This window comes from Triturus cristatus, chromosome 3_2 (genome assembly GCF_964204655.1).
Source record: "Triturus cristatus chromosome 3_2, aTriCri1.1, whole genome shotgun sequence".
Lineage (NCBI taxonomy): Eukaryota > Metazoa > Chordata > Amphibia > Caudata > Salamandridae > Triturus > Triturus cristatus.
Genome location: NC_140584.1, coordinates 885,189,711 through 885,215,859, shown reverse-complemented (window position 1 = coordinate 885,215,859; position 26,149 = coordinate 885,189,711). Strand labels below are relative to the sequence as shown.

Here is a 26,149-nt window from a genome sequence, read left to right as displayed (position 1 = left end):
GGCGATTTTTAACGAATATTTGCAGGTTTGCGAAATCGACACTTAAAAACTTTTTCAGCAAAAACCAATGGAAGGAAATTCAAGTTGTGGGTAAAGTATGTTCTCGTTACTTTTGTAATCCAGTGCTGGACTCCTAGCTTCAGCACTGGGACGTCTATCTAAAACAGGTAAGTAATTACGTTTTTACAGTTGGTGCGATTTTTAAAGAATATTTGTAGTTTGCAAAAATTGACACTTAGAAGAAATTTCACAGAAAAACAGTCAATGGTTTCCTATGGAAGAAAATTGGGTTAGCGGTAAGTATGGTTGTAATTACTTTTCAGTGTCAGTGCTGGGCACCAACATCCATCTCTCCTGATAGCAGGTAAGTATTTTCGTTTTCGTTACTCGGTTGATTTTAGGTGAATATTTATTTAGAAACTCCACACTTAAAAGAATTTCCAAGTGAAACCAGTCAATGTTACCCTATGGATAAAAAAGAGAGTTATCGGCTTTTGGGTAAGTACTCGACTGGTAGAGTTAAGGTTCTGAACATAGACTCATGGATCTCCCAGGGTCAGGTCAGTACAGCTGTTAAACCCTCAGCGGGACAGGGGCAGCCGGGTGCAGAGTGAGTTAGGCCCAATGTTATCCTATGGGAGGCAGGGGACCCTTGGTTGGTGGCTGCTGGCTAGCAGGCCACGCGGCTGTGAGAGCTGAGCTCCTGGTCACTTGCTCATGGCAAATGGGGAAGTAGAGTAGAGATTGCACTGCCAGGGGCACTCTGGCGGCTGGGTGCAGGGTGCTTTTGAGCCAGCGGGCGCTCAATGGATGGCAATGGAGAAGCTCAAAAACGAACAAAGGCTGCAGGCTCCGGGATGAAGATTCCTCAGGCGTGACCACCACTTCGAGAGCTAAGTTATGTAGTTGGAGGATAGGTAGGCACCCAGGAGTTGGGCACAGGGTGCCGGGTGCAGGGGTGCCTTTTGGTGTCGGGAAATCTTACCCTCGGCTCTTCGCGGTTGGAGGGGTCCCTGGTTCTGAGACTGCAGGCGTCGTCAGGAGCATCGAGGTGGGTCCTTGGGTGCTGGATTCGGGGTCACAGACGCCGGGGGGGACGTCCTCGGGGTCTTTGTTCACTCCAGCACAGGCCAGTCTTGGCAGGTGCAGAGTGTGCAGGGTTCGTGTTTCCTGGCTGATGCCAGGGGTCAGTTACTTGCTTTGAGCAGTACCTCTGCTCGTGGGAGTCCCAGTTGCTTAGTCACAAGGTAGCCAGGTCCTCCGGGGTTTGTGAGGTTGCTGGCCACTGGAGATGCCGGAGTTTAGCAGGAGCAGGCTCAAGGGTTGATAGCCGGAAGGGCTAGGGCCAAAGCAATTGGTGTCTTCCTCTTGTGAGCAGCTGCACGGCCGGTCTTCTTGTCACTTGATCTTCTTTGCTATTTCGGAAATCTGGATCTAAGAAAGGAAGCTTCAGGGTGCCCCTAAATACTAAATTTAGTGGCGTTACAGGTAGGTAAAGGGCAGGGATCACTGGGTCCCTGCCCTGGGGTGGGTACACCCCCTATCCTGCCACTCTCCTGTGGGAGGAGGACTGTGGCCTAGTCCTGATTGGGCAGGGCTCCCCATCTTCAAGATGGCAAGAGCCCGGAGATGTGCTTCACCTCGCCTCCCCCACCTGAGGGGTGGGGTTCGCAGAGGCTGGCACACCCCCTGTCCTTCCTTGGGGTTTTCCGGCCAATCTTCCCGCCAGAGTGGGGGTTTAGAACCGGTAGGGGCCAGTTGCTGAGTACAGCAAGTGGCCCGGAGAAGCTCACAAATGCGGCATGCCTTTGACGCTTCCCCTGCCCATCCTGGGGGAGGAGACCTAGCACCTCGCCCAGGATGTGCATTGTTACAGGCCCAGGAGAGCGGATGGCGCTCTACCCAGTGGTCCAGCAACATGTCTGCTGTGTGGCAGCCTAGGCAGCTCCTCAGACAAGACATGGATTGTAGGTTAGTGTATTGTTTCCGTTCTCTATTCTTGGTTGTTTTTCCCTTACTTGCTCGTGCTTGCGCGAGCAATATGGAACTGTGATATGTCATACGTGTTCGTTCTGTTATGTCCAGTTCTAGAGTGTGGGTTCATTCCCTGCACTGGAGCTGGATAGGAGAGGTCGTGTTCCCTGGCACTCGCATGTTCCATTAATATATTGTACTTATTTAAATAAATATATATATATTTATACACTTCGCCTCCGATCCTTACTACAGTTAGGTTCAGGGGGCATCTCTAAGATGCTCTAAGTCGTGCATTGTACATTAAATCCTGCACTGGCATCAGTGCGGGTGTAATGTGCTGAGAGGTTTGATACCAAACTTCTCAGTCTTCAGTGGAGCCATCATGGTGCTGTTGAGTTCGTGTTGACGATCTCCCAGCACCATATACTTTTAAATGGCAGCACTGCACGTACAGTGCCCAGGAATGGACCTAGGTACTGTAGGGGCACAGGGCCCATGCGCCTGTAGCCACACCACTGACATAGGTCACCCAGCTAGAGGGGTGCCGGATGTATGCCATGGCAGTGAGTGTTGTGGGCATGGTGCCATGTCGATTCTCTTTTGTTCTGTACCCAGGCACTCAGCCTGCAAGGGCAGTGTGTGTGTGTGTGTGTCAGGGTACAGGGCCTCTAACGGTGGCACAATAAGTGCTGCAGCCCTTAGAGGCCTTCCCTGGTCACAAGGTCCTGACTCCCTAGTGTACCATCTACCAGGGGCTGACATGTGGCCAGGGTTTTCCAATTTGGATTTAGGTTTCAGCACAGTTTTTTGTTTTTTTTAAGGGAAGGAGCATAGGCCCTGGGTACCTGATTGGCAGGAGCCCAGGCCACGCTCAGTCAAAGTACATAAAGCAATTCTGAACAAGTAGGGGCAAACCATGCAAGAAATATGGCACTTTCTCACACTCACAAGAAGTCATCCACAAAGCCAGAACAAGAAAAAAACACTCTTCGGTGCACGACTCAACTCAGAACTTGCACAAGCTTATCCAACGCAAAACAGGATACAAGCCGTCAGACAGGAAACGTCACTTTACTAGAGTGGTCAATCTCGGAAAGTGAGGAGAGGCCTAAAACTCATGGGCATGATGGCATCCCACTCCTTGCTCATGGCTGCCTCCATAAGCGACCCTTCCAGGAATGGCTTTCCACAATTGGTCACAGGCCACAGGGAGTTGGATGGATCTAGTGGTCGTTACGCAGAAGGACATAACACTAGGCAGACCTTTCAAAAGCACAACTCCCTCTACAACAATAACAGATGCATCCCACAACGGGTGGGAAGCTCATCTCGGCCAACTGAATTTGTGGCCAGTGGAACGACCTCGACTCCATAAAACGCATCAATTAGCTGGAGATGGAACCAGTCCTCCTAGCCCTGATGGCGTACTAAAAACAAATTCGCAGGAAGATAGTCTTGATTCAAACAGACACCACCAGCACAATGTTCTACCTCGACAAACAGGGAGGTACGAAGTCAGTCCCACTCAGCAAGCGAGCAGTACAGATCTAGTGATGGGCAATTTTACAAAGAATCAATCTACAAACAATACACCTACAAGGACTATACAACACAACGGCTGATGAACTGAGCAAACAGAATAGCTGCTCCCACGAGTGCGCATTGAAACATAAGACAATACAATACATCCTCAATCTCTGGGGGCCCCCAGAAATAGACCTATTTGAGACAATACAGAACAAGAAATGCCTCCTCTTTGCCTCCAGGTTTAATCACCACCTGTTAAAAGGGAATGCCTTGTCACTAGATTGGTCAAGGACATTTGCATACACTTTTCCACCAATACCCCTAATCCAAACAGTCCTAGAAAAATCAAGACAAGCAGGAACATAACCAATTCTCATTGCTCCACAATGGACCAGACAAACGTGGTACTCAAGTCTGCTAGAACTGTCCAAGGGACAAATAATAATACTCCAAGCAGACAAGGACCTGCTAACAATGCAACAGGGCCAAATCTTCCACCCAGAGCAAGCGACACCACGCCTAGCGGCCGGGCACCTGAATACGGAGTTTGGTGCCCTAAACTTGCCTCAGCAAACAATGGAAATTCTAAAAGAGGCAAGAAAACAAACCACAGGGAATGCTATGCCGCAAAATGGAAGCGGTACACCACTTGGTGCACAACAAATAACCTGATGGACTCCATCTCCACACAAAAACAGTAGTCGTATATCTAACACACCTCCTAGACAGTCACATCAACTAAAGTTTTTTACACCTCGCAGCGATCGTAGCCTAAACCAGAGGAAAATCATGCAAGAGCTTCTTCAGGACCCCTGTCACAAAAAGATTCCAAGAGGGATCTAAAAGAATTGCACCACAAGGATATCTCCAGCTCCCATGTGGAGTTTAGAGTCCTCACACAACTTATGACAGAACCATTTAAGCTCATGCACAAAGCAGACCTCAAACACAAAACTTTAAAAACAGCATTCCTAATAACCATTACATCTTTACAAAGAGTAAGTGAACTACAAGCATTAACCACAGAAGAACCATACATTCAAATACTTAAGGACAAAGTAATCCTAAGAACAAATCCTTAATTCTTACCAAAAGTTGTATCCAAGTATCACTTGAATCCAACCATTCTCCTACCAATCTCCTTCAAAGAACCGCAAACAAAAGGGAAAGAGAGCCTCCATACCTTGGATGTAAGGAGGGCTCTACTGTACTATCTACAGAGAACAGAATAAGCTTGCAAAAGCAAACAGCTGTTTGTTGCATACTCGCGTACCAAGACTGGAACGCCTGTCACAAAGGCAACAATTGCACGATGTATAGTCCAAACCATCCAACTATGATATGCCACCACTGGAAAAACCCTAAGCTTACAGCCAAAAACTCACTCAACTAGAAAGAAAGGAGCAACCCTATTATTCATGGCCTATGTGCCAATAGACACTATATGTTCTGCAGCAACATGGGCATCTCCCCACACTTACACCAAGCATTACTGTGTCGACATACAAATGAATAAGGAAGCACAATTAGAACAAAAGGTACTTCCATGCCTGTTTGCAAAGTCTTCCTCTTACCACAGCCTCCCAAGAATGGAAAAACAGATATGCAATCTGATGCACAGCATGTGAATCCAGAAAAGGATTAACCCTGCAAAACGAAATCCTTACCAGTTGGAGTAGTTTTGCAGCTTGAAGAGTTTTCTGGATTCCCATGCGACTCACCCAACCTCCCCTTCAAGGAATACAAGCAGGTGGGAATTTATAATTAACAATGCACTAAAGTACCATCTGAAAGACTAGAAGACAAACACCGGAAGAATCCGAAGATGGCTACTACGCACAACTACCTCCGGGGCTTTGTGTGACGTCACGCAGGTGACGGACCTAGCACCAAATGGTGGTCGACGCCCAAAATACGAGAAAAAAAAAACAAAGACTATTCCGGAACCGACTGCTTGATGGCGGATTAATGCACAGCATGCGAATCCAGAAAACTCTTCAAGCTGCAGAACTACTCCAACTGGCTAGTAACCATTTCGTTCAGGAGACTTCCATCTGCGAGTGATAAGGCGTTTGGCCACCAAGAAACCCAAATCCAGGGAACGAGAAGTAGCTTAGTTTTTTGGGTCTCGCCCCTAGCGTTGCAGCGCATGTGTTGCTCGCTTTGCGAGGTATGCTGTGTTAGGGTATTTTTTAGAAGTGGTGTGGAAGCCCCGCTCATATTTTTCATTGGCTGGCGTCATCATCCATGGTAAATGCGGACTTCTCATTGAGAATGAGGCTTCTTAGTCCCTCCTTGTTACTGCCCTGTCTCCTTTTGGAACCGCCCATCAGGACTGGACCTTTTACATGCGGTGTTACACAGTGTAGTCGGTGAGCACTACTTTCTTTCAGGTGTGCACTGCTCAGCAGCGACGCTGCTTCCCCATCGGTGACTGGCTGCAGTGCGTGTCGCTTGCTGGACGGAGGTGCACTTACTTTAAATCAAGACCCGCTCTGTGGAGCAAACCATGGTACACTTGTTTTGGTAGTGAAGAGGCCCCCGCGACTGCTACGTTTTATCTGTTTTCACATGCAAGGGTGAACGTAATAGGGAATGCACGTCTTGTGGTGTTTGTTAATACAAAACAATCAGCTTAGCGGGACTGTAATGAGGCGGATGTCAATGGGATTTGCGCAATTATGAGTTGTGTGCAGCGCTATATGGAAGCCGCCTTCAATGGGGCTCCGAAAAAAAACTATCACTGTAAGGCTGGCAGCCAGGTTTATGTGCAGATTGCCAGCGGGTAGCTGGCCTGGCAGGACGGGAACTGGGAAAGATATCCAAACAGGCGCTTGGCTATGCGAAGCAGGATAGAGCTGGGGTAGAATCAAGTGTCAGCTACGCGACTGACCGTGCCCCATCCCCTGGACCTTTCCCAGGCCAGTCACCCTTGGCTGCCATGCTCACAGGCAACTCTGCTGACTTTCATACTATGGGTGGCGTATCACCCGGGCATAAAGCGGTGCTGACTTTCTTTTGTTTGGCACGCCCCAGGGTGCTTGTTCAAGCTTTTTTTCAACCCCCCTCCCGCTTCGCTTTAAGAGCCCTCCCCACTCGGTATTCTTGTTCGCTTAAGCAGGGGGGGGGGGTGGATCCGGTCCCTGCCACAGCTTGAGGAGTCGTCCTCAACATACACACTAGAACTCAGCTCTCCTCCAGGGCAGACGAGGCTGCCTCACAGCCATGCTGGCACCACAGCTACTTGGCACGGCGGGCGTCACCATAAACACTCCATCTGCCATGTTCCCAACTATGGCATATTCGCATCTTCCCCCAAACCTGCATCCTGGCTGTGTATGTCAGCCTTTTCTGCATCTGTAAAATATTGTGATATATTCTTGGAGCTTTACATAACCTGTTTCATTTATCCAATATTAATGTTCAGTAAGCGCTGATCTTTTTGCAGTATTACAGACTGTTCCAACATATTATTTTTCCTATTCGTATTTGCGGTATCAAGTGTTTGTTTCAGAGGCACAACACGCCTTTACTGATTTCACCCGCGTACAAACTTGTAGGTAAAAAATGCCAGCTTGTCAGTAAAATGCTAACAAGGTGGTACAACAGAGGAAACTGGGAATTATTATACCTAAAAGCAGGGGGGGAAATGTGTTAAATTCTCCATAGCAAGGTGGATTAAGTGTACGGAAACCCTGGTTTGTTCATCTAACCTGTTTTACAGCATTGTTGTGGCAAAAGTGTTGCAGCTGGACATGACACTTGTTTAACATATACACTTACGATTTTGGGTACATTTGTTCAGGTCGGAGGGTTAGCCTTTTTCCAAAATTGAGCTATATTGTTTTCTAGTCTGGATAAAACTCTTCAGATCAGAAAAATAATCTATAACATATTTAGTGCTTTAGTGTGTTTATTCCTAGGGAAACCTTTAAATAGGGCACTAGGGACCCCCGACCATATAGTTCTAAGGGTATGACTGGTTCCAAAAAGTGGTGACCTTATTGAGGAACGAGGCTGACGAGTTATTTACAGTCATGTAACCTCAAGGGAAATTGCAATGTATTGTTAAAGAGCTCTTCAAAAGTAACCTACGCAGTATGTTATGGTCCAAAAAACATACCAAGTCTAGGGTGGCCAATACTTTAAACCACCCTAGGTATACTTTGGGTGGCCTCGCTAGCCAAAGCTGCTGTCATTTTTGAAATTACAACATGGTGGGACACCGTTGAGATAAAAGAGATTGGCACTGGTTAGTGTCTATTCTGCTTTCCTGAAGAGATTAACATTACTTATAATAGGTTTTCCAGGTACTACCTGTCCTCTGCATACACAAATCAACTCATTCTAGTGTTGGGGAATGTCCTACACATGCTTACTCCTGTAAACAGGTTAAAACAAAAATATCAGCACCACATACTGATCACTCGCCGCCCAAGATCACACATACAGTTAAAATCCGTACTGCTCTGGATTGCTGGGAGGCATGTTGCTTTTGCTATGCTCAAAAGATATTAGGTGTATTATTTGTGTGTTGTGTTTCACCAAACTGTAGCTTAGTCGACTTAGGCAGCCATTGCCCAAATATGCCTTATGGCCACAAGTTTGAGTCCTGACTGGTTGACACTTCTCTTGCACTAATTCCCTTAAAGCTGATAAAATGAGGACTGTTAAGTTGTGTAATAATAATAATGCTTCTTATTGGCACTTAGAGAGGATCAGATTTCGTTTCTTCAGTGTGCTAAATAACTGTATTAATCAATATTATATGACATAAAATCCTTATAAGCTTTACATCTCTATACATTACTGTATGCTGTTTCCTTACGATAGTTTAGTGGTGATCATTAGTCATCTGTAATAACCACTTCCTTGCGTCATGGTGGGAGTGTGCGGAGGACTGCCGGGGGCTGTCCGAACCGTGCACGCGTGGAATTCTTCAGCACCGCAGGGGAATTCTGGCCGCAGCGAAGCGTACAAGTCATTATTACTCAACTGTAATAAGCTTTAAGTGTGGCTTAAAAGTTAGCTGCCACCTTCCATTATTCTTCAAATAGTGCAGCCCTCTTTTGCATCTCATCGCAGACAAGCATGTGATCTTATTGTACATATTTTATGCCACACCCTTTAATCCCCTACATCACGTCTTTTTAAAAGGATCAATTTTAAAGCCCGCCCCAGCTTTTCTCATCTCACTAAAAGAACTGCTCTCACGTCCTAGGATCCCTTCTAGCCTTCTCCCTCCCTTACTCTTCCTGACTTTGCCTCCATGGCCATCTGACTATCTGCAAGCAACAGGACAGAGCATGCAAATAAAAAAGCAAAAGGAAAAAACATTGTCATTGTTAACACCAACAGCTCTAAGTTTCACAAATGCGAGACCTATTTTTATTGCAAATGCTTGTTTTGGCTGTGATAGAAACCCAGGAGGCATATCTCTCATGTATGTAGATCTGGGCGTACCGTGTATGCTGACTGGTGGGTTGTGACACCTAACCAGTAATTGGGTAAGCCTGGCCAGGCCTAGAGCATATGAGGTATGTCGGCATCGACCTGCTGACATTGAGGGCAAGCAGCATCTGTTCGATAATAGCGATTCATTTTGTCAGGTGTGTGGCGAGCCCTGTACATGATGTAGAATTGAATGAGCTTAAATCAGGAATTAAGTGGTACCAGCACTGGGTATTCAGTATTCATTAATATTACAGTATTGAATGGGGGAAATGCTTAGTAAATACGAAAGCTGTAAAGAATTGCACCACCGCCATCCATTCCTAATCTTAACAGAGCAATGAGTACTAGCCATGTTGTGCATAGTAAATTAATAAATACAAATGCAATTTTGAATAGGAGTTCCTATGTTCACCAATGGTATGGTATCTCTGTGGAGTGTGAACATTATTTTACATGCTTAACATCACACAGCACATATTCTAGAGAAATAGAAATGCCTGTCGTTTCTTTTTTTATCCATTCATCCCTTCGTAGCCATTGTTTTTTTTTTAATGGGCTTTTATTTTTTGGGTTATGTACAGTTTTTATTGGTTTTGTACTGGGTTGCTTGCATTGTGGATGAACAAGCAGCAAGACTGTTTTTATTTAACATCTACCAGCCTGTAATTCCCCCTCCTATAAAATGCGGCTGATCCCATATTATGTGGATGCACCCTCAACTTACATGACATTCATTGGTGTGTCAGGAGTGGACAGTTTATTATTTGTTGATGTTTGACAAAAATCCATTAGTTTGGCCTTTCCCGAAGTAAGGGCATACTTGGTCTAAGGACTGGTAGCAATTTCAGGGCTTGTTCGAGCACAGGTCTTTTTTCCCACTATTTTCTAAGTTTTCAGTGCTTGCATGTTGTTTCTTGTTGTAACAGTGTAGGATCTGATGCATATGTATACATTTTTGGTGGGTGCTCCCTTTTAGCCCCTTCATTTATCTCTATTCCATTTGACGTTCAGGTTTACCTTACTGTCTGTTGATCAGTGAGCAGCTGTTTCTCTATTTTTGTGGCGATTAGACAAGGGATGGCAAGAATAAAAGTTACCGCTTTAAGGAAAGTTTTATGGATCATATATATATCTGTTTATTATTATTGTTAGATTGACACATACTCTTGCCTACAAACAGTGGCAGGCCAGGCAAACCATATATCCAGTTAGTCTTGCTTTTAACCCAACTGTAAATGTTTAAGAACACCCTTCTCTCCTAACCAATCCTCAAACATCAGCTACTGTATAGATCTGTAGTTTCGTCCTATTTGGAGTAAGCAGCCCTTGTCTGGAGTGCGTATGCATTTCTAGGAAGACACATGTCTGAGGCAGTTGAATGGCCACACTCCTGAATCATTGAACATGCCTATGGCATCCCCTATCTTTCCATTTCTCAAAAGACTCCCTAACCATCACTGGTGTAAGGTCTGGGCTCTTAAGGGTCGGTGTGAGCACAGTGGGAAATGTAGTTAGATTAATCTTGACCGCGACCCTGTCCCATAACGCTAATGTGGTCTTGTCACGAGCAATAAATAGATGCCCCAAACTCAGTTTTTTCTCGAGCTGCCTCTCCCTACTACTTGGTCCATGCAGTACCAGTCCTTCTCAGACTCCTCGAGTCCTCACTTCATCAACATTTCTAACTGAGTTGCCTGGTAGTATCTTGTGACACTAGGAAGTTTATACCTTGTCCTTCTGGCAAGTTCGAGGGTAGTGTTTTTCAAAAGCCCATGCTCTGACGTAGGTTAGAAGAAATGTTTGATTAGACAAGGACCCTTATGTGAAGAGGTTTTGCTGCTATGACTGTGCTCTTGCAAAGGGTACCAAGCTTATGTATCTGCCAGGTGGACACTTTAACCCTCAAGTATTATTGTCAGGATTTTAATGTGAGTATTGATGTTTAATAGGGGGCAGCAGGATCCGCCATCACCTCCCCCACTCGTGCACCATTACGTCGGACAGGTGGGTTTTGCAGATAGTCTGAAGGGGCTACTCCCTCCCTTTGAGGCTACCCCTCCAGCCATGCCACCTCAATACCACCGTATGTCGGAGGATCACCTGGCACTTCAACAGGAAGTTTTAGCTCTCTTGGCCAAGGGAGCCATCAAGCACGTTCCTGCCCCAGAAATAGGTTGTGTTTTTTATTCCCAATACTTTCTGGTACCCAAGAAGGACAAGGGCCTGCGTCCTATCTTGGATCTCAAGAACGTCAACCGCTTCCTCCAGAAGGAGAAGTTCAAGATGTTGATGCTGGCTCAGGTCTTGACTGCCCTCGACCCTGGATGGTAGAGTTGGACTTGCAGGACGCTTATTTTCACATCCCCGTCCTGCCGGCCCACCGGCGTTACCTGCGGTTCACGATGGTGTTCTCCATCAATGTGCCGAAGTCGCACCTGATTCCCTCTCAGAGGCTCCTCTTCATCGTAGCGGTTCTGGACATGACACAGTTTTGGGGTTATCCTCCCGAACAGCGAGTCTGGGATATTCCGGCTATGATTCCGATCTTTCAGCCTCTAACACGGTTTTCGGTCCGGATAAACCTGAGGCTGCTGGGCCTCATGGCCTCCTGCTGGTTGATCATGCCAGGTGGCATATGCGGGCTCTGCAGTGGGACCCGAAGTTCGTGTGCGCAGCATCAGGGGAATCTGTCCGATTGCTTCCAGATCTCACAGGGCATTGCTCGACAGTTGCAGTGGTGGCTCACGAACCAGGATTGGGTCAACGGCAGATCCCTCTCCCTTGCCCAACCAGAGCACACAGTGGTGACAGACGTATCTCTTCTGGGATGGAGCGGCCACATGGGAGAGGCAGAGATCAGAGGCCTCTGGTCTCCAGCAGAGTCTGAGCTCCACATCAACCTTCTGGAGCTTCAGGCGATTTCATCTTGCACTCAAAGCATGTGAGAAAGTGCCATCTTTCTTGCATGGTATGCCCCCACATATGCTGAATTGCTGATGTACTTTGACTGAGTGTGCCCTGGGCTCCTACCAATCAGGTGCCCAGGGCCTGTGTTCCTTCCCTAAAACTGCATTGAAACTTAATCCCAATTGGCATCTCTGGCCACATGTCAGCCCCTGGTAAATGGTACCATAGGTACCCAGGGCACTGTGACCAGAGAAGGCCCCTACGGACTGCAGCACTTTTTGTGCCACCCTTAAAGGCCCTGTACCCTGACACACACACACACACACACACACACTGCCTTTGCAGGCTGAGTGTCTGGGTGCAGAACAAAACCAAAAGACGACATGGCACACATCCCTGTGTGCCATGCCCACAAGCCACTCCCCTGGCATACACCAGCCACCCCTCTAGCTGGGTGCACTATGCTTGTGGTGAGGGTACAGGTACATGAACCCTGTACCCCTACAGTGCCCAGGTCCATTCCTGGGCCCTGTAAGTGTAGTGTTGCCATTAACAGTATATGGTGCTGGGAGGTCGACATTACAAACTCCACAGCACCATGATGGCTGCACTGAAGACTGGGAAGTTTGGAATCAAACTTCTCAGTACATTAAACCCACACTGATGCCAGTGTGGGATTTAATGTAAAATGCACGACAGAGGGCATCTTAGAGATGCCCCCTGAAACTAACCAACAACCAGCGTCCTGACTGAGAGGCTGCCTAGGCTGCCCCCCAGAATACATGTTGCTGGACCCCTGGGTAGAGAGCCATTCGCTCTCGTGGGCCTGCAACAATGCACATCATGGGCGAGGTGCTAGGCCTCCTCCCCCAGGATGGGCAGGGGAAGCTTCAAAGGCATGCCGCCTTTGTGAGCTTCTCCAGGCCACTTACTGTACTTAGCAACTGGCCCCCACCGGTTCTGACCCCACTCTGGCGGAAAGATCGGCGGGAAAACCCAAGTGAGCAAAGGGGGTGTGTCAGCCTCTGCCAACCCCACCCCTCAGGTGGGGGAGGCGACGTGAAGCACAGCTCCGGGCTCTCGCCATCTTGAGGATGGTGAGCCCTGCCCAATCAGGACTAGGCTCCTGCCCCCCTCCCACTGGAGAGTGGCAGGATAGGGGTGTACCCACCCCAGGGAAGGGACCCATAGGTCCCTGACCTCTACCTACCTGTAACTCCCCTAAATTTAGTATTTAGGGGCACCCTGAAACTTCCTTCCTCAGATCCCAATTCCGAAACAAGAAGAAAGAAGACCTGCCGTGCAGCTGCTAACAAGAGGACGACACCAACTGACTTTGCCCCAGCCCTACAGGCCTGTCGACCCTCGAACCTGCTTCTGCTAAACCCCGGCGTCTCCAGTGGTCAGCAACCTCAAAAGCCCCGGAGGACCTGACTGCCTTGCTCCTCTAAAAGACTGGGACTCCCACGAGTAGTGGTTCTGCTCAAACAAGCAACAACCCCTGGTGCCAAGCGAATCCAGCACACTCTGCACCCGCTGAGCCCTGCCTGAGTGAACAAAGACCATGGGGACGTCTCCCCGGCGACTGTGCCCAGCACCTACAACTTCCCAACTTACCTCTCGAAGTGGTGGTCGCACCTGAAGAATCTCCGTCCCCGAACTTGCAGCCTTTGTTCGTCACCCAGCTTTCCCATTGAAATACATTGAGCGCCTGACGGCACAAAAGCACCCTGCACCCAGCTGCCCAAGTGCCCCTGGAAGTGCAGCATCTGTCCTGTCCTACTTCCCCACTTGCCCTGTGTAAGTGACCAGGAGCTCAGCATCCAGGGCCGCGTGGCCTGCCTGCTAGCAGCCACCAGCCAAAGGCCCCCTGCCCGTCATAGGCTAACATTAAGCCTACTCTCTCTGCACCCGGCTGCCCCTGTGCCGCTGAGGGTGTAACAACTGTACCTACCTGACCCTGGGATACCCCGGAGTCTAACCCCAGAACCTTAACTCTGCCAGTCGAGTACTTACATGAAAGCCGATAACTCACTTTTTCTCCATAGGGTAACATTGACTGGTTTTCACTTGGAATTTCTTCTAAGTGTCGAGTTTTGAAACTTTGAAATATTCACTAAAAATCACCCGATCAGCGAAAACGAAATTACTCACCTGTTATCAGGAGAGATCTCAGTGCTGGGTCTTTGTGCCCAGCACTGACCCTACAAAGTAATTACAACTGTGATTTTCCGATAACCAAACTTTCCTCCATAGGATAACATGCCTGGTTTTTGCCAGAAATTCTTCTAAGTGTCCATTTTTGAAACGTACAAATATTCCTTAAAAATCGCCTGTGTAACAAAAACGATTTCTTTCAACTGTTTACAGGAGATGCACCAGGGCTGAATCCAGGATCCAGTCCTGAGTAAGAAAAACCTATACAAAGTAATTGATATTGTGTTTACTTTAAGATCCCCTATGAGCTCAATGTTATAATTGTGTTTAACTTGTGTTGCCTATTGCAACAACTGTAACTATTGCATTTAAAAGTCTATTGCTTATTGAAAGTATTTAACTAAAGCATCTCATTCTGAGAAAGTATTATGATACCTACTTGTGGTTCTAAAATGAAACTTTTTTTTTTTTTTTTATATACAAACCATTGGCCTAGAGTTCAGTTGTGTGTGTGAGACCCTTTGCTGAGTGTGTACAACAAATGCATTTACACTGTCCTCTAATACTGCCTTACTGCTCGACCAAGCTACCACTTTAGAGAGTATAACTAACTTTAACCTCTGCCAAAGCTCTTGGGACTGTGAACTCTATGCACACTGAACCTTACTTTGGTGCAGTATATACAGAGCCACTTTCTTACAAAGCATTCCTTTCCTCTGTCCGGGGAAGAGTAGTGCAGGTGTTCACGGACAACACCACCGCCATGTTGTACTGCAACAAACTAGGCTGGGTGGCGTCCTGGACCCTATGTCAGGAGACCCTCAGCCTCTGGACATGGCTGGAACATCGGGGCATATCCCTGGTGGTTCAACACCTGGCATTTTCCCTGAACGCCAGGGCGGACAAACTCAGCTGCAGGTGCATGATGGATCACAAATGGCGTCTTCACTCTGAGGTGGTGCAAGGTCTCTTTTGACAGTGGGGACAGCCTTGGTTAGATCTATTAGCCACCGAAGAGAACGCGCAATATCAGTAATTCTGCGTGTTGGAATTTCCAAGGCGGCACTCGCTAGGCAACGCTTTTTGCCGCGAGGGGAGTTGCGGTCTGTTTTGCGCCTTTCCGCCTTTTTCACTTTTGCCCAGAGTGCTGAGTAAGATCAGGCGTGACCTGGCCCAGGTCATCCTTGTGGCTCCGGATTGAGCATGAAGAGTCTGGTATCCCGAGCTGCTCATCATGCCCATCGATCCTCCAACTCCCTTGCCTCTTCGGGAGGATCTACTGTCACTGCAAAAGGGGATGGTCGTCCACCCAAACCTGTCCAGTCTCCATCTCCTTGCGTGGAGATTGAGCGGCGACAGTTGACGTCTTTTGACCTGCCTCTCGAAGTTTGCGATGTAATCTTGGCAGCCAGACGTCCCTCCACTAAGATGGAATACGCCTGCCGGTGGAACAAGTTTGTGGCATGGTGCACAGCAAAGGCTGTGGATCCCCATTCTGCCCCTCTTTCTGAGGTTCTCTTGTTTCTTCTTTCTTTGGCCCAGCAGGGCTCTGCTCTGGGCACTATCAAGGGCTATCTTTTGGCCATCTGTGCCTTCATTCGGCTTTCAGATCTGCCTTCTCTTTTCAAGTAGCCGGTGGTTAATCATTTCTTGAAGGCATAACTCATCATTTTCCACCATTTCCCTTCGTTATGCCTCAGTGGGATTTGAATCTAGTCTTAACCTATTTAATGTACGCTCCCTTTGAGCCGCTTCACAACTGTCCCTTGAGCCTTCTGACGCTTAAAACAGCATTCCTTGTAGAGCATCACATCTGCAAGAGGAGTGAGTGAGCTCCAGGCTCTTTTCTCCAAGCCTCCTTTTCTGTCTGTCCATCCGTTCTCAGGACTCGTCCGTCCTTCCTTCCTAAGGTTGTCACTGGCTTTTACACTGGGCAGACCATCACTTTGCCCACCTTCTTTCTGCCTCCGCATCCTTTAAAAGAAGAGGAGAGGCTTCACCGTCTGGACCCAAAACGCGGCTATCTATCTGGATCGCACGAAACAGTTTCAGGTGAATGAACATCTCTTTGTTGGCTACGTGGGCGCCAAGAAAGGTCAGGCCGTACACAGGCGAACCATTTCTCGATGGGTCGTTTTGTGTATTAAAGTATGCTATTCTCTGGCTTAAAAAGAGCTTCCAGTGGGGCTACGCGCCAATTCCACCAGGGCGACTGCAGGCACTACTGCCTTGGGAAGAGGACTTCCTCCACATGACACCTGTCAAGCAGCTACATGGGCTTCACTGCACACGTTTACAAAACACTACTGTCTGGACAGCCAAGTCCGGAGAGACGGCTTCTTTGGCCGTTCTGTTATCCAGGATTTTCTGGTGTGATCTTGGTTCGGAGACCCACCACCGGGGTTGGTATAGCTGGGGTATCTATTCTAAGGTAAGGAATCTATAACTAACGTATTTCTTTCAGATGAACAAGTTACTTAGCTTCGTTAACGATATATCTGTAAGAAACATTAGTTAGTTATAGATTCCATCCCGCCCCACCCATCTTCCAGGTCGTTTGAAATGATTTCAAGTGTTATGGATATCCTTTCAGGGCCCTAGTTTTGTGCACCAGTGGTCAGTGTCTTACATGGCTCTGCGTTTCTGGCGCGGAAAGTTGTGTACAGAACTGACGTCGGTGCGCGAGTTCGGCGTTTAAGTAGCTACTACGACAACATCCCGGTGACAACAATGCCAATGACTGACTCTGAGCTGACCAACGCCACCTTCTGACGCGCAGAGGTGCTGCTATCGAAAAAACTTTACGGATCCAGTCTGACGCCTGGGGGTAATTCTAAGGTAAGGAATCTATAACTAACTAATGTTTCTTACAGACATATTGTTACTGAAGGTAAGTAACTTGTTCAATAGGTTGCACTATCCTCCAGCAGTGTTTGAAAATGTGATGCCTCTGCCATGATTCTACAGCCGGGATTGTTCTGTCGATGTCTAGTGCTAGAAGGGTAAATTCCATGAAGACTGACACCGATGGCAAACTATTACTTCAGGAAGTTAAATGAAGAGGTGTAAGAAGTAGGTCTGACTAGGAGTCAATGCAAGTCTCTAAGGGGACAAAACTTAAATACCTGATGTAGAAAATTCGAAATGTTATTGGGGAAATGTTTTAATTTTTTTCTTCCCATGTTCACCCTCAGAGTTGGTCAGCGAGGCGGTGGGCTTTCTGCTACGATTGCAAGGAGTGAGCATGAGATATCGGAAATAATAGATGGCCTCTCAGAACAGGAGGTGAGATCATTTGTTCTTGCATCGTGGTATATATGTTGCAGTCCTTTAAGTAGTCCTGTTCTAAGGAACATGATGGCGTTAACTCAGAGTTGTTACAATCAAGTCTAACGTTGCGCTTTGTTTGCATCAAATGTTTAAACTGAACCTCTGTTAAGAGCTCGTTTTGGATATACATTGCTACCATCACAGCTAAACCGGGTTTTTGAGTGCATAATTAATGAGCGGCTATTATGTGCAAGAATTATTCAAAATCTGATGTCTTTACTAGTCAGTAAAACAGCTACTGGTTGAGCACCCATCAGAATTCTGTATATGTCCCACAAGTTTGATTTATTTATATAAGACTAATTCAATTTTTCATCTTATGGAGTGGGATGAAAATAGTGTAAATTGAACAAGAACACTTGTCATTGAAGTGCTGTACATAGTTCAGTTCCTTACTTCTTATTCATGTGTTTTAATCTCTGTATTACTCTGGTCTCTGTTCAAATAAATGCCAGATCAGTCTTCGCATTAACAATTGGCCTGGAAATATCCCTTCCCCTATTTTGGTGTTTTCAAGTAGTGACAACTCTATGTTCGAGGCATATGAGCTGCAGAATTCATACTTGTGCATAGATCGCCATCTGGTGTTGGGCTCATATGCTGGCACCTTGTTGTTGTCTTGGAAGACGTCTTTTGTAGTCACGAGATAGGTGACTCCTCTTTTGGACGATAGTGCGCATGGGCATCGACTCCATCCTCAGATTGTTTTTTTCTGCCATTGGGTTCTGATGTAATTTAAGCGTTCCGATTCTGTACCATATTTTCCAAACCTTTTTGACACGCAAACCATCGCAAACTCAATGGTATTGTTTTCGTTCACGTGCCCTTCGACGCGCTAACTCAGTTACTCGATTTCGGTCGTCGACCCGGGCCGCTGGGCCTATCGACGCTATTCGGGCCTACGGCTAATGGAAAGAACTCATTTAAAAAAAATGCCCCCGGTGTGGAGCTAAATTCCGACACAGCGACCAACACAAGGTATGCAACATTTGTCAGAACACGAAGAAAAAGATTGCCAAGCCTGCGCTTCTTTCCGGTCCAAGAAGACTATCCGTGATCGCCGGGCTCGACGACACGTTATTGCGCAACAGGCTGCACCGGTGCCCGAAGACATCTTCGATGAAGGCCCCGACATTCCAGAGTCAGAGTATTCAGAGGATATCGACATGTTCTCCGAAGCAGGTGACTTCGACTCCGATGACCACATCGCTCCAAGTCAACGAGTGAGTACAACTGCCCCTGCTCCAACCCCACCCGAAAAACAAAAGGCTCCAGTCAAGACTTCGCCTGAAGGCCTTAGTCGCGACCGAAAAAACTTCAGAAGCCCGGCCCCTGGGCCCGGCTCCGAAGACAAAGGAGAAGCCTTCCGGCAGCTTGGGACCAAGCAAATTGCATGTCGGTGCCCCAAAAACACAGTCTGTGCCGAAATCGGGAACGTATCCTACTCCCTCTGTCTCCACTAAGGCCTGAACACCAAAAGGCCTCGGATCCGAACAAACCTCAAACCTTCAGATCCGAAAAAGGTTTACGACTCAACAACAAAGCCGAAGGACCCAAAAACCCCTTCTAAGGCTCCGGAACAGAAATCCAAGTCCAGTTCGGAACCGAAAAAGTCAGCGCCAAAAGCAGATGCCAATGAGGAAGAACTGTTTCTACCAGATCTTATCGATCCGAAACAAAAGACATTGCATGTGGACCTTAAAACAGGCCATATTGTCAGTCTCCCAGCCAAGAGAGGAAATTGGACACCCCACACACTCCTTAGGTGCCAGTGAAGAAAAGGGACTTTGCAACTTCACCACTAAGACCCTCTTCTCCTGTTCTTCCTACTTTGCCTTCTTCTCCTATAAAGTCTCCCATACTTCCTCCATACTCATCACCACCACAGGATGATGATGACTTAGGGGGTGGGGATCAACATAATGACTCTTTCGACACATGGGACGACTTCGATACCCCTGTAGATCCTTCAGATCTTCCTGATCCAGATGCATACCCCACTAGGCCATCTCCCTGAGACGACAACGTTGGGTTTAGTCAACTCATTGATAGGGCTGCTCAATATCATGGTGTCCAAATGCATTCAGATCCCACGGAGGAAGACTTCCTGATACCTTTGCACAGTCACAAAAGACAGTACAAAGGTGTCATTAAACATGCACCGGATGTCTTCAAAGACCCGGTCAGGACAAGAATTCTCAATCCTCGGATTGATAAAAAATATATACCGGCCCCAATGATCCCACCTACATTAAAGGTCAGCTCCCTTTAGATTCACTGGTAGTGACCAATGCACGGAAACGTGCCAACTCTCAAACCCCCGGTGATGCTCCACCTCCAGATAAGGAGCCTAAATTACTAGACGCCTCCTGCAAACGAGTTGCCTCTCAGGCAGCTAATCACTGGAGAATAGCTAATGCACAAGCATTGCTTGCCAGGTATGATAGGGCTCACTACGACCAGCTTAAAGACCTAATGCACATCTAATGCAGACTTTGGCTGACAAATATAAAGCCAAAGCCAATGATTTGATTCAGGAGGGCAAGCTAATTAGAAATGTATCCATTAAATGTGCCCTCGATGCAGCAGACACCGCATCTAGATCTATCAACACTAGTGTATTATTACGCAGACCTGCATGGTTGCGCATTTCTTGTTTCTAACAAGAAGTGCAAACTACTATCCTGAATAAACCGTTCAATCAAGAACAACTTTTTGGCCCACCTGTAGAAACTGCTTTAGATAAAATGAAAAAAGATACATAGACTGTAAAATCTATGGGAGCATTACAGTCTCCTTCAACACAATTCTCCTTTCGTCGCTCCTTTTATAGGGGCGCCTCCAAAAACAGCACAGACACTGCTTCGTCCTCCTATAAAAACCCCGCACAAACATCCCCCAACAAGGGATATTTCAGAGGTGGGTACAGGGGAAATAACAACAAAGGGAGAGGCTGAGATGAGGACACTCTCACCTCCCCCACTAACAAACAGTGACTTCCCTCCACTCCCTCTAGACCATTCCACTCCGGTCGGAAGGACAGTCTCACAGTTCCTACCTGTCAGGAATTCCATCACTACAGACAAGTGGGTAAGACAAATGATCCAGTATGGTACTACCTGTAACTTACAGCAACTCCCCCCAACATACCGCCCAAACAGCGTCCGATGTCCACAGAACATCTAACGCTCCTCAAACAGGAAGTTTCCTCACTGCTTCAAAAGCATGCAGTAGGACCAGTTCCCCTACAGCATCAAGGGACAGGGGTTTACTCCCTATATTTTCTAATCCTTAAAAAGGACGGTACTCTCAGACCAATACTGGACCTCAGACCTCTCAATTTCTACATACAGTCAGATCATTTTCACATGATCACTCTTCAACAAGTCCTTCCACTGCTTCAACAAGGCGACTTCCTTGCCTCACTAGATCTCAAAGTCGCCTACTTCCATATTCCCATACACCCTGCTCACAGGAAATATCTAAGGTTTACAGTGGACAGCCAACACTATCAGTTCAAAGTACTCCTATTCGAAGTGACCACAGCACCCAGGGTTTTCACAAAGTGTCTTGCGAAGACAGCAGATCCTTGTGTTTTCATACCTGGACGACTGGCTGATAAAAGCCAAGTCACACAACCAGTGTGTTCACCACACTTCTCAAACAATTCAGCTGCTACACGACTTGGGGTTCACAAAAAATCGCACCAAGTCGCATCTACAACCCTCCTACCTACACCAGTATCTAGGGGCCACAATAGATACTTCCAAAGATCTAGCATACCCCAATCCAGCCAGAATAACTAGTATGCAAACCCTCTTCACAAATTTTGACCCCAACACTCCCTCCCAGCTCGAGTGCTTATGCAGCTAATAGAAATGGCCTCTTGCATTTTCATTGTACCTCACTCAAGACTTCAGATGCGCCCTTTACAGGAATGCTTTTCACGTTAGTGTAACCAGGCTCAAGGTCAACTTACAGATCTGGTGTTGGTGGACAGCCGCGCATATAGCTATCTGTAGTGGTGGAACACACAAAACCTTTCCAAAGGGCGGCCGTTTCTAGAGCCAGTTCCACAGATAGTGCTAACAGACGCGTCGCTCACTGGCTAGGGTGCCCATCTCCTAAACCACACAATTCAGGGCAGGTGGACCACTCAACAGAAAGTGCTCCACATCAATCACCTAGAATTTCTAGCAATATTTCTAGCGTTAAAGTCATTCCAAATACAGCTCCTCAACAAGACTGTCATGGTCCGCACGGACAATATGACGGCAATGTATTACATACAGAAACAAGGAGGAACACATTCTTTTCAACTGTCATCTGGCGCAAAGCATATGGAGATGGGCCATCCCGCAAAACACATATCTTCTGGCAGAACAACTTCCAGGAGTGCACAATCAGATTGCGGACCTGTTAAGTCGTCAGACACAGCAGATACAGGAATGGGAACTTCATCCTCAAGTTCTTAAACCATTTTTCCAGTTGTGGGGCCACCCAGACATAGATCTGTTCCCCACACGAAATCGCAAAATGCCCAACCTTCGCCGCCAGGTTTCCACACCCGTTGTCCAAGGGTAATGCGATATGGATGAATTGGTCAAAGATTTGCGTTCGCTTTTCCACCACTCCCACTCATTCTGCTAGTAGTACGCAAGCTCAAGCAACAGTCTCTCAAGGTGATCTTAGTTGCTCCCACATGGGCACGGCAACTATGGTTCACAACACTCCTCGAACTCTCACTAGTTCCACACTGTGAGAAAGGGCCATCTTTCTTGCATGGTATGCCCCCACTTTTTGCTGAATTGCTGAATGTACTTTGACTGAGTGTACCCTGTACTCCTGCCAATCAGGTGCCCAGGGCCTATGTTCCTTCCCTAAATCACACAAAACCCAAATTGTCAAACCCTGGCCACATGTCAGCCCCTGGTAAATGGTACCCTAGGTACCCAGGGCCTTGTGACCAGGGAAGGCCTCTAAGGGCTCCAGCACTCAATGTGCCACCCTTAGAGGCCCTGTACACACACACACACACACACACACGCACACACACACACACACACACACACACACACACACACACACACACACACACACACACACACACACACACACACACACACACACACACACACACACACACACACACACACTGGCACACACACACACACACTGGCACACACACACACACTGGCACACACACACACACTGGCACACACACAATGGCACACATCCCTGTGTGCCATGCCCATCACCTACACTGCCATGGCATACATCAGCCACCCCTCTAGCTGGGTGCCTTGTGCCAATGGAGAGAGGCAGGATAGGGGGTGTACCCACCCCAGGACAGGGACCCATTGGTCCCTGCCCTTCACCTACCTGTAACACCACTAAATCTAGTATTTAGGGGCACCCTGAACCTTCCTTCCTCAGATTCCAGATTCCAAAATACAAAGAAGAGCAAGAAGAAAGAAGACCTGCCCTGCAGCTGCTAAGAAGAGGAAGACACCAACTGCTCTGGCCCCAGCCCTACCGGCCTGTCGACCCTCAAACCTGCTCCTGCTCCAACCCGGCATCTCTTATGGCCAGCAACCTCACAAACCCCGGAGGACCTGGCTACCTTTTGGCTCTAAGCCCCTGGGACTCCCATGAGTAGAGGCTCTACTCAAAACCTACCTCTAATCCCTGGCAGCAGCCCGGAACCGCGAACCCAGCACACTCTGCACCAGCCAAGCCTGGCCAGTGCCGGAGTGAACAAAGACCACGAGGACGACCCCACGGCAACTGTGACCCCGAGTCCGGCACCCAAGGACCTCCCTCGACACTCCTGAAGAAGCCTGCAGCCTCAGAACAAGGTGCCCCCCCTACCGCGATAAACAGAGGGTAAGATTTCCCGACACTAAAAGGCACCCCTGCACGCGGCGCCCCGCGGCCCCCTGTGCCCAATCCCGGGGTACCTACCTATCCTCCAACTACCCAACTTACCTCTCGAAGTGGTGGTGGTACCTGAAGAATCCTCGTCCCCGAGCTTGCAGTCTTTTTCTGAACCGGAGATTTCCCATTGAAATTAATTGAGCGTCCGAAGGCTCAAAAGCACCCTGCACCCAGCCGCCCGAGTGGCCCTGGCAGTGCATCCTCTACACCTACCTACTTCCCCACTTGCCCTTAGTAAGTGACCAGGAGCCCAGCTCCCACAGCCACGTGGCTTGCTAGTCAGCATCCACCACCAAGGCCCCCCTATCCCTCATAGGATAACATTGGGCCTAACTCTCTCTGCACCCGGCCGCCCTAGAGTCGCTGAGGGTGAACCAACTGTACCTACCTGACCCTGGGGGACCTCTGAGTCTATGCCCAAAACCTCAACTCTGCCAGTCGAGTACTTGCCTTTAAACCGATAATTCACCTTTCTTCATATGGTAACATTGACTGGCTTTTTCCTGAAATTTCTTCTAAGTGTGGACTTTTCAAATCTTAAAATATTCACCAAAAGTCAGCCGAGTAACGAAAACGAAAATACTCCCCTGCTCTTAGGGGAGCTCCTAGTGCTGGATCTTGGTGCCCAGCACTGACTCTGAAAAATAATTTCAACTGTACTTGCCAGTAACCCAATTTTCTCCCATAGGAAATCACAACTTGACAATATGTTCCTGGAATATTAATGGATTTGTCCCGGAAAAGCAATCACCAGCTACAATGGACTTTCTAAAAGAATACGACGTTCTCCTTTTACAGGAAACATGGGCAGGAGAAAGTATCCCAATAGTGGGCTTTTTGGACTTTATGACACCTGCCTTTCAGGCAGTCCAAGTTCGGTCGTCTCAAGGGTGGTCTCTCGATTTTATGTATCAACAAAAATATTAACAAGTGTTAAACAGATCGAATTCACGGAGGAATGGCTTTCTGGAATAACTCTGGGAAGCTCGACTATCGATCCTCAGTTGTTGATTCTTAATGTCTATATTCCCCCCGGTACTACTAAGAAAAAATCTAAAATGGATAGTCTGATCAATTCCATTTGCGACCTAATCGGCAAGTACGGAAGTACACCAAGCATCATCTCGGGTGATTTCAACACTAATCTATTTTGCAACCATGTAGATGATACATGCCCGGATCCTCCAAGAACCCCCTCACATTTTCTACCTCAGGTAATCCCCGTTGGGAACAAATCATCAATATTGGGGGAATACGTGGGAACACAGTTCAACAACTTGGGATATACTTTATTGAATGGGCGTTTCTCTTCTGATACCCCGCCTGCTTGGACTTGGTCAAATGGCAGATCCCATTTGTTTTTGGACTTTACTTTAGGGAGCAGAGAGTTCGAGGCATGTGGGCTGCTGAATTCATATCTGTGCATAGATCGCCGCCTAGTGTTGGGTCCGGATGATTGCACATTGTTGTCCTGGAAGAGTCTTCAAAGTATCACGAGATAGGTGGCTCCTCCCCTGGACTACAGTGCGCATGGGCATCCCCTCCATCCTCAGATTGTTTTTTTCCGCCATTGGGTTCGGATGTCCTATCTTAGCTCTTAGAGTAGTTAGGCCTCTACTCGTCGGTATTGTTTTCGTAAGGCGCCGAGTTATTTCATCGAAGTTAGCCATTTGCCCTTCGACGTCCAAGGCCCGAGCGGGATCGACGATGGAACCAAAGTCTTCCAATAGCCCCTTCAAGCGTTGCCCCCTGTGCAACGCGAAGTATGCTCGCTTCGACGTGCACCCGGTGTGCAACAAGTGCCTCTCTCCAACCCACGACGAAGCCACCTGTATGGCGTGTTCCAGGTTTTGCTCCAAGAAAACCCTTCGCATTCGTCGAGCAGCTCGGCTCGAGGCGCAGAAAGCGGCGCCGAACCCGGACAACATCTTCGGGACCGACGATGAGGAGGTCGTGGACCTTGAAGCTCGGGGAGAGATATCGGATACGGCGTCGGAGCGCGAATCCGACTATGATGCGGAAGACGAACATGTATTAGAAGAAGAAGACGTCGTCGTCGAACAGGTAGGAGATGACTAAGGGGCACTTGGGGCCGAAGAGGATGGCTCAGAAGATGAGCTAGGCCCACAGATCGGCACAGGGCCCACGGAGACACTTGATAAGGCTCAGGTCGCGGGATCGCCACAAGGCCTTACCCAAGACCATTCCTCTCGTTCTTCCGCCCCGCATAAAGGCCCGGCGTCGAACTATCCCAAAGAGCCATCGGTATCGAAAAGGCCATCACTCGATCAACTGGAATCGAAACTGAAGGCGACTGCACCGAAATCGAAACCGAAAGGGGAAGAGTCTCATCGACAACAAGGCCTCGGAGCCGAAGACACAAAAGACGGCGGTCGACGCCGACAAATGTCATGGGGACGTCGAGCCGAGGGCGACACCGAAGATCGTCAAGGTTGCCGAGCCGAAACTATCGGCGCCGAGGATCGTCCACTCCGAGATGGAGAGTGACCCTCAAGAGCCAACCCATTCCCGTCGAGTCCAGAAGACGACGTCGGGGACAGGGTTTGATGCCACAACGTAGAAGGCGTCGAGGGACCGTGTCCAATCCACACCCTCTCCCTTTGTAAAGCAGAAGGTGTCGGAGTCGTTAGCACGCATCCACGACAAAGCTTCCATGCCGGGCGCAACCATAGCCCCCCAGCCGAAGACGGTCAGCACGGTGCACATTGCGTCGACGCACATCAAGTTCGGGCTCCCGCCAGCGGTGCGACCGAAGATGTTCGACACCAAGAAAGGTCTCACCCCGCAAGACGGTGTCGACCCAAAAACAAATGTCAATGTACCGACGGAAATTCAAATG

At 48.0% G+C, this 26,149-nt stretch overlaps 1 protein-coding gene across 33 annotated transcripts in view; it reads left to right on the top strand.

Moving 5' to 3' along the window:
- Positions 1–26,149, top strand: part of NCOR1 (nuclear receptor corepressor 1) — a 1,832,391-nt gene that overhangs the window by 354,443 nt on the left and 1,451,799 nt on the right. For all 33 annotated transcript variants that reach the window (XM_085649294.1, XM_085649293.1, XM_085649281.1 and 30 more), the window contains one exon: positions 17,217–17,307. In XM_085649294.1, the coding sequence (XP_085505420.1) occupies positions 17,217–17,307 (91 nt within the window). The remainder of the gene's footprint in view (positions 1–17,216; positions 17,308–26,149) is intronic.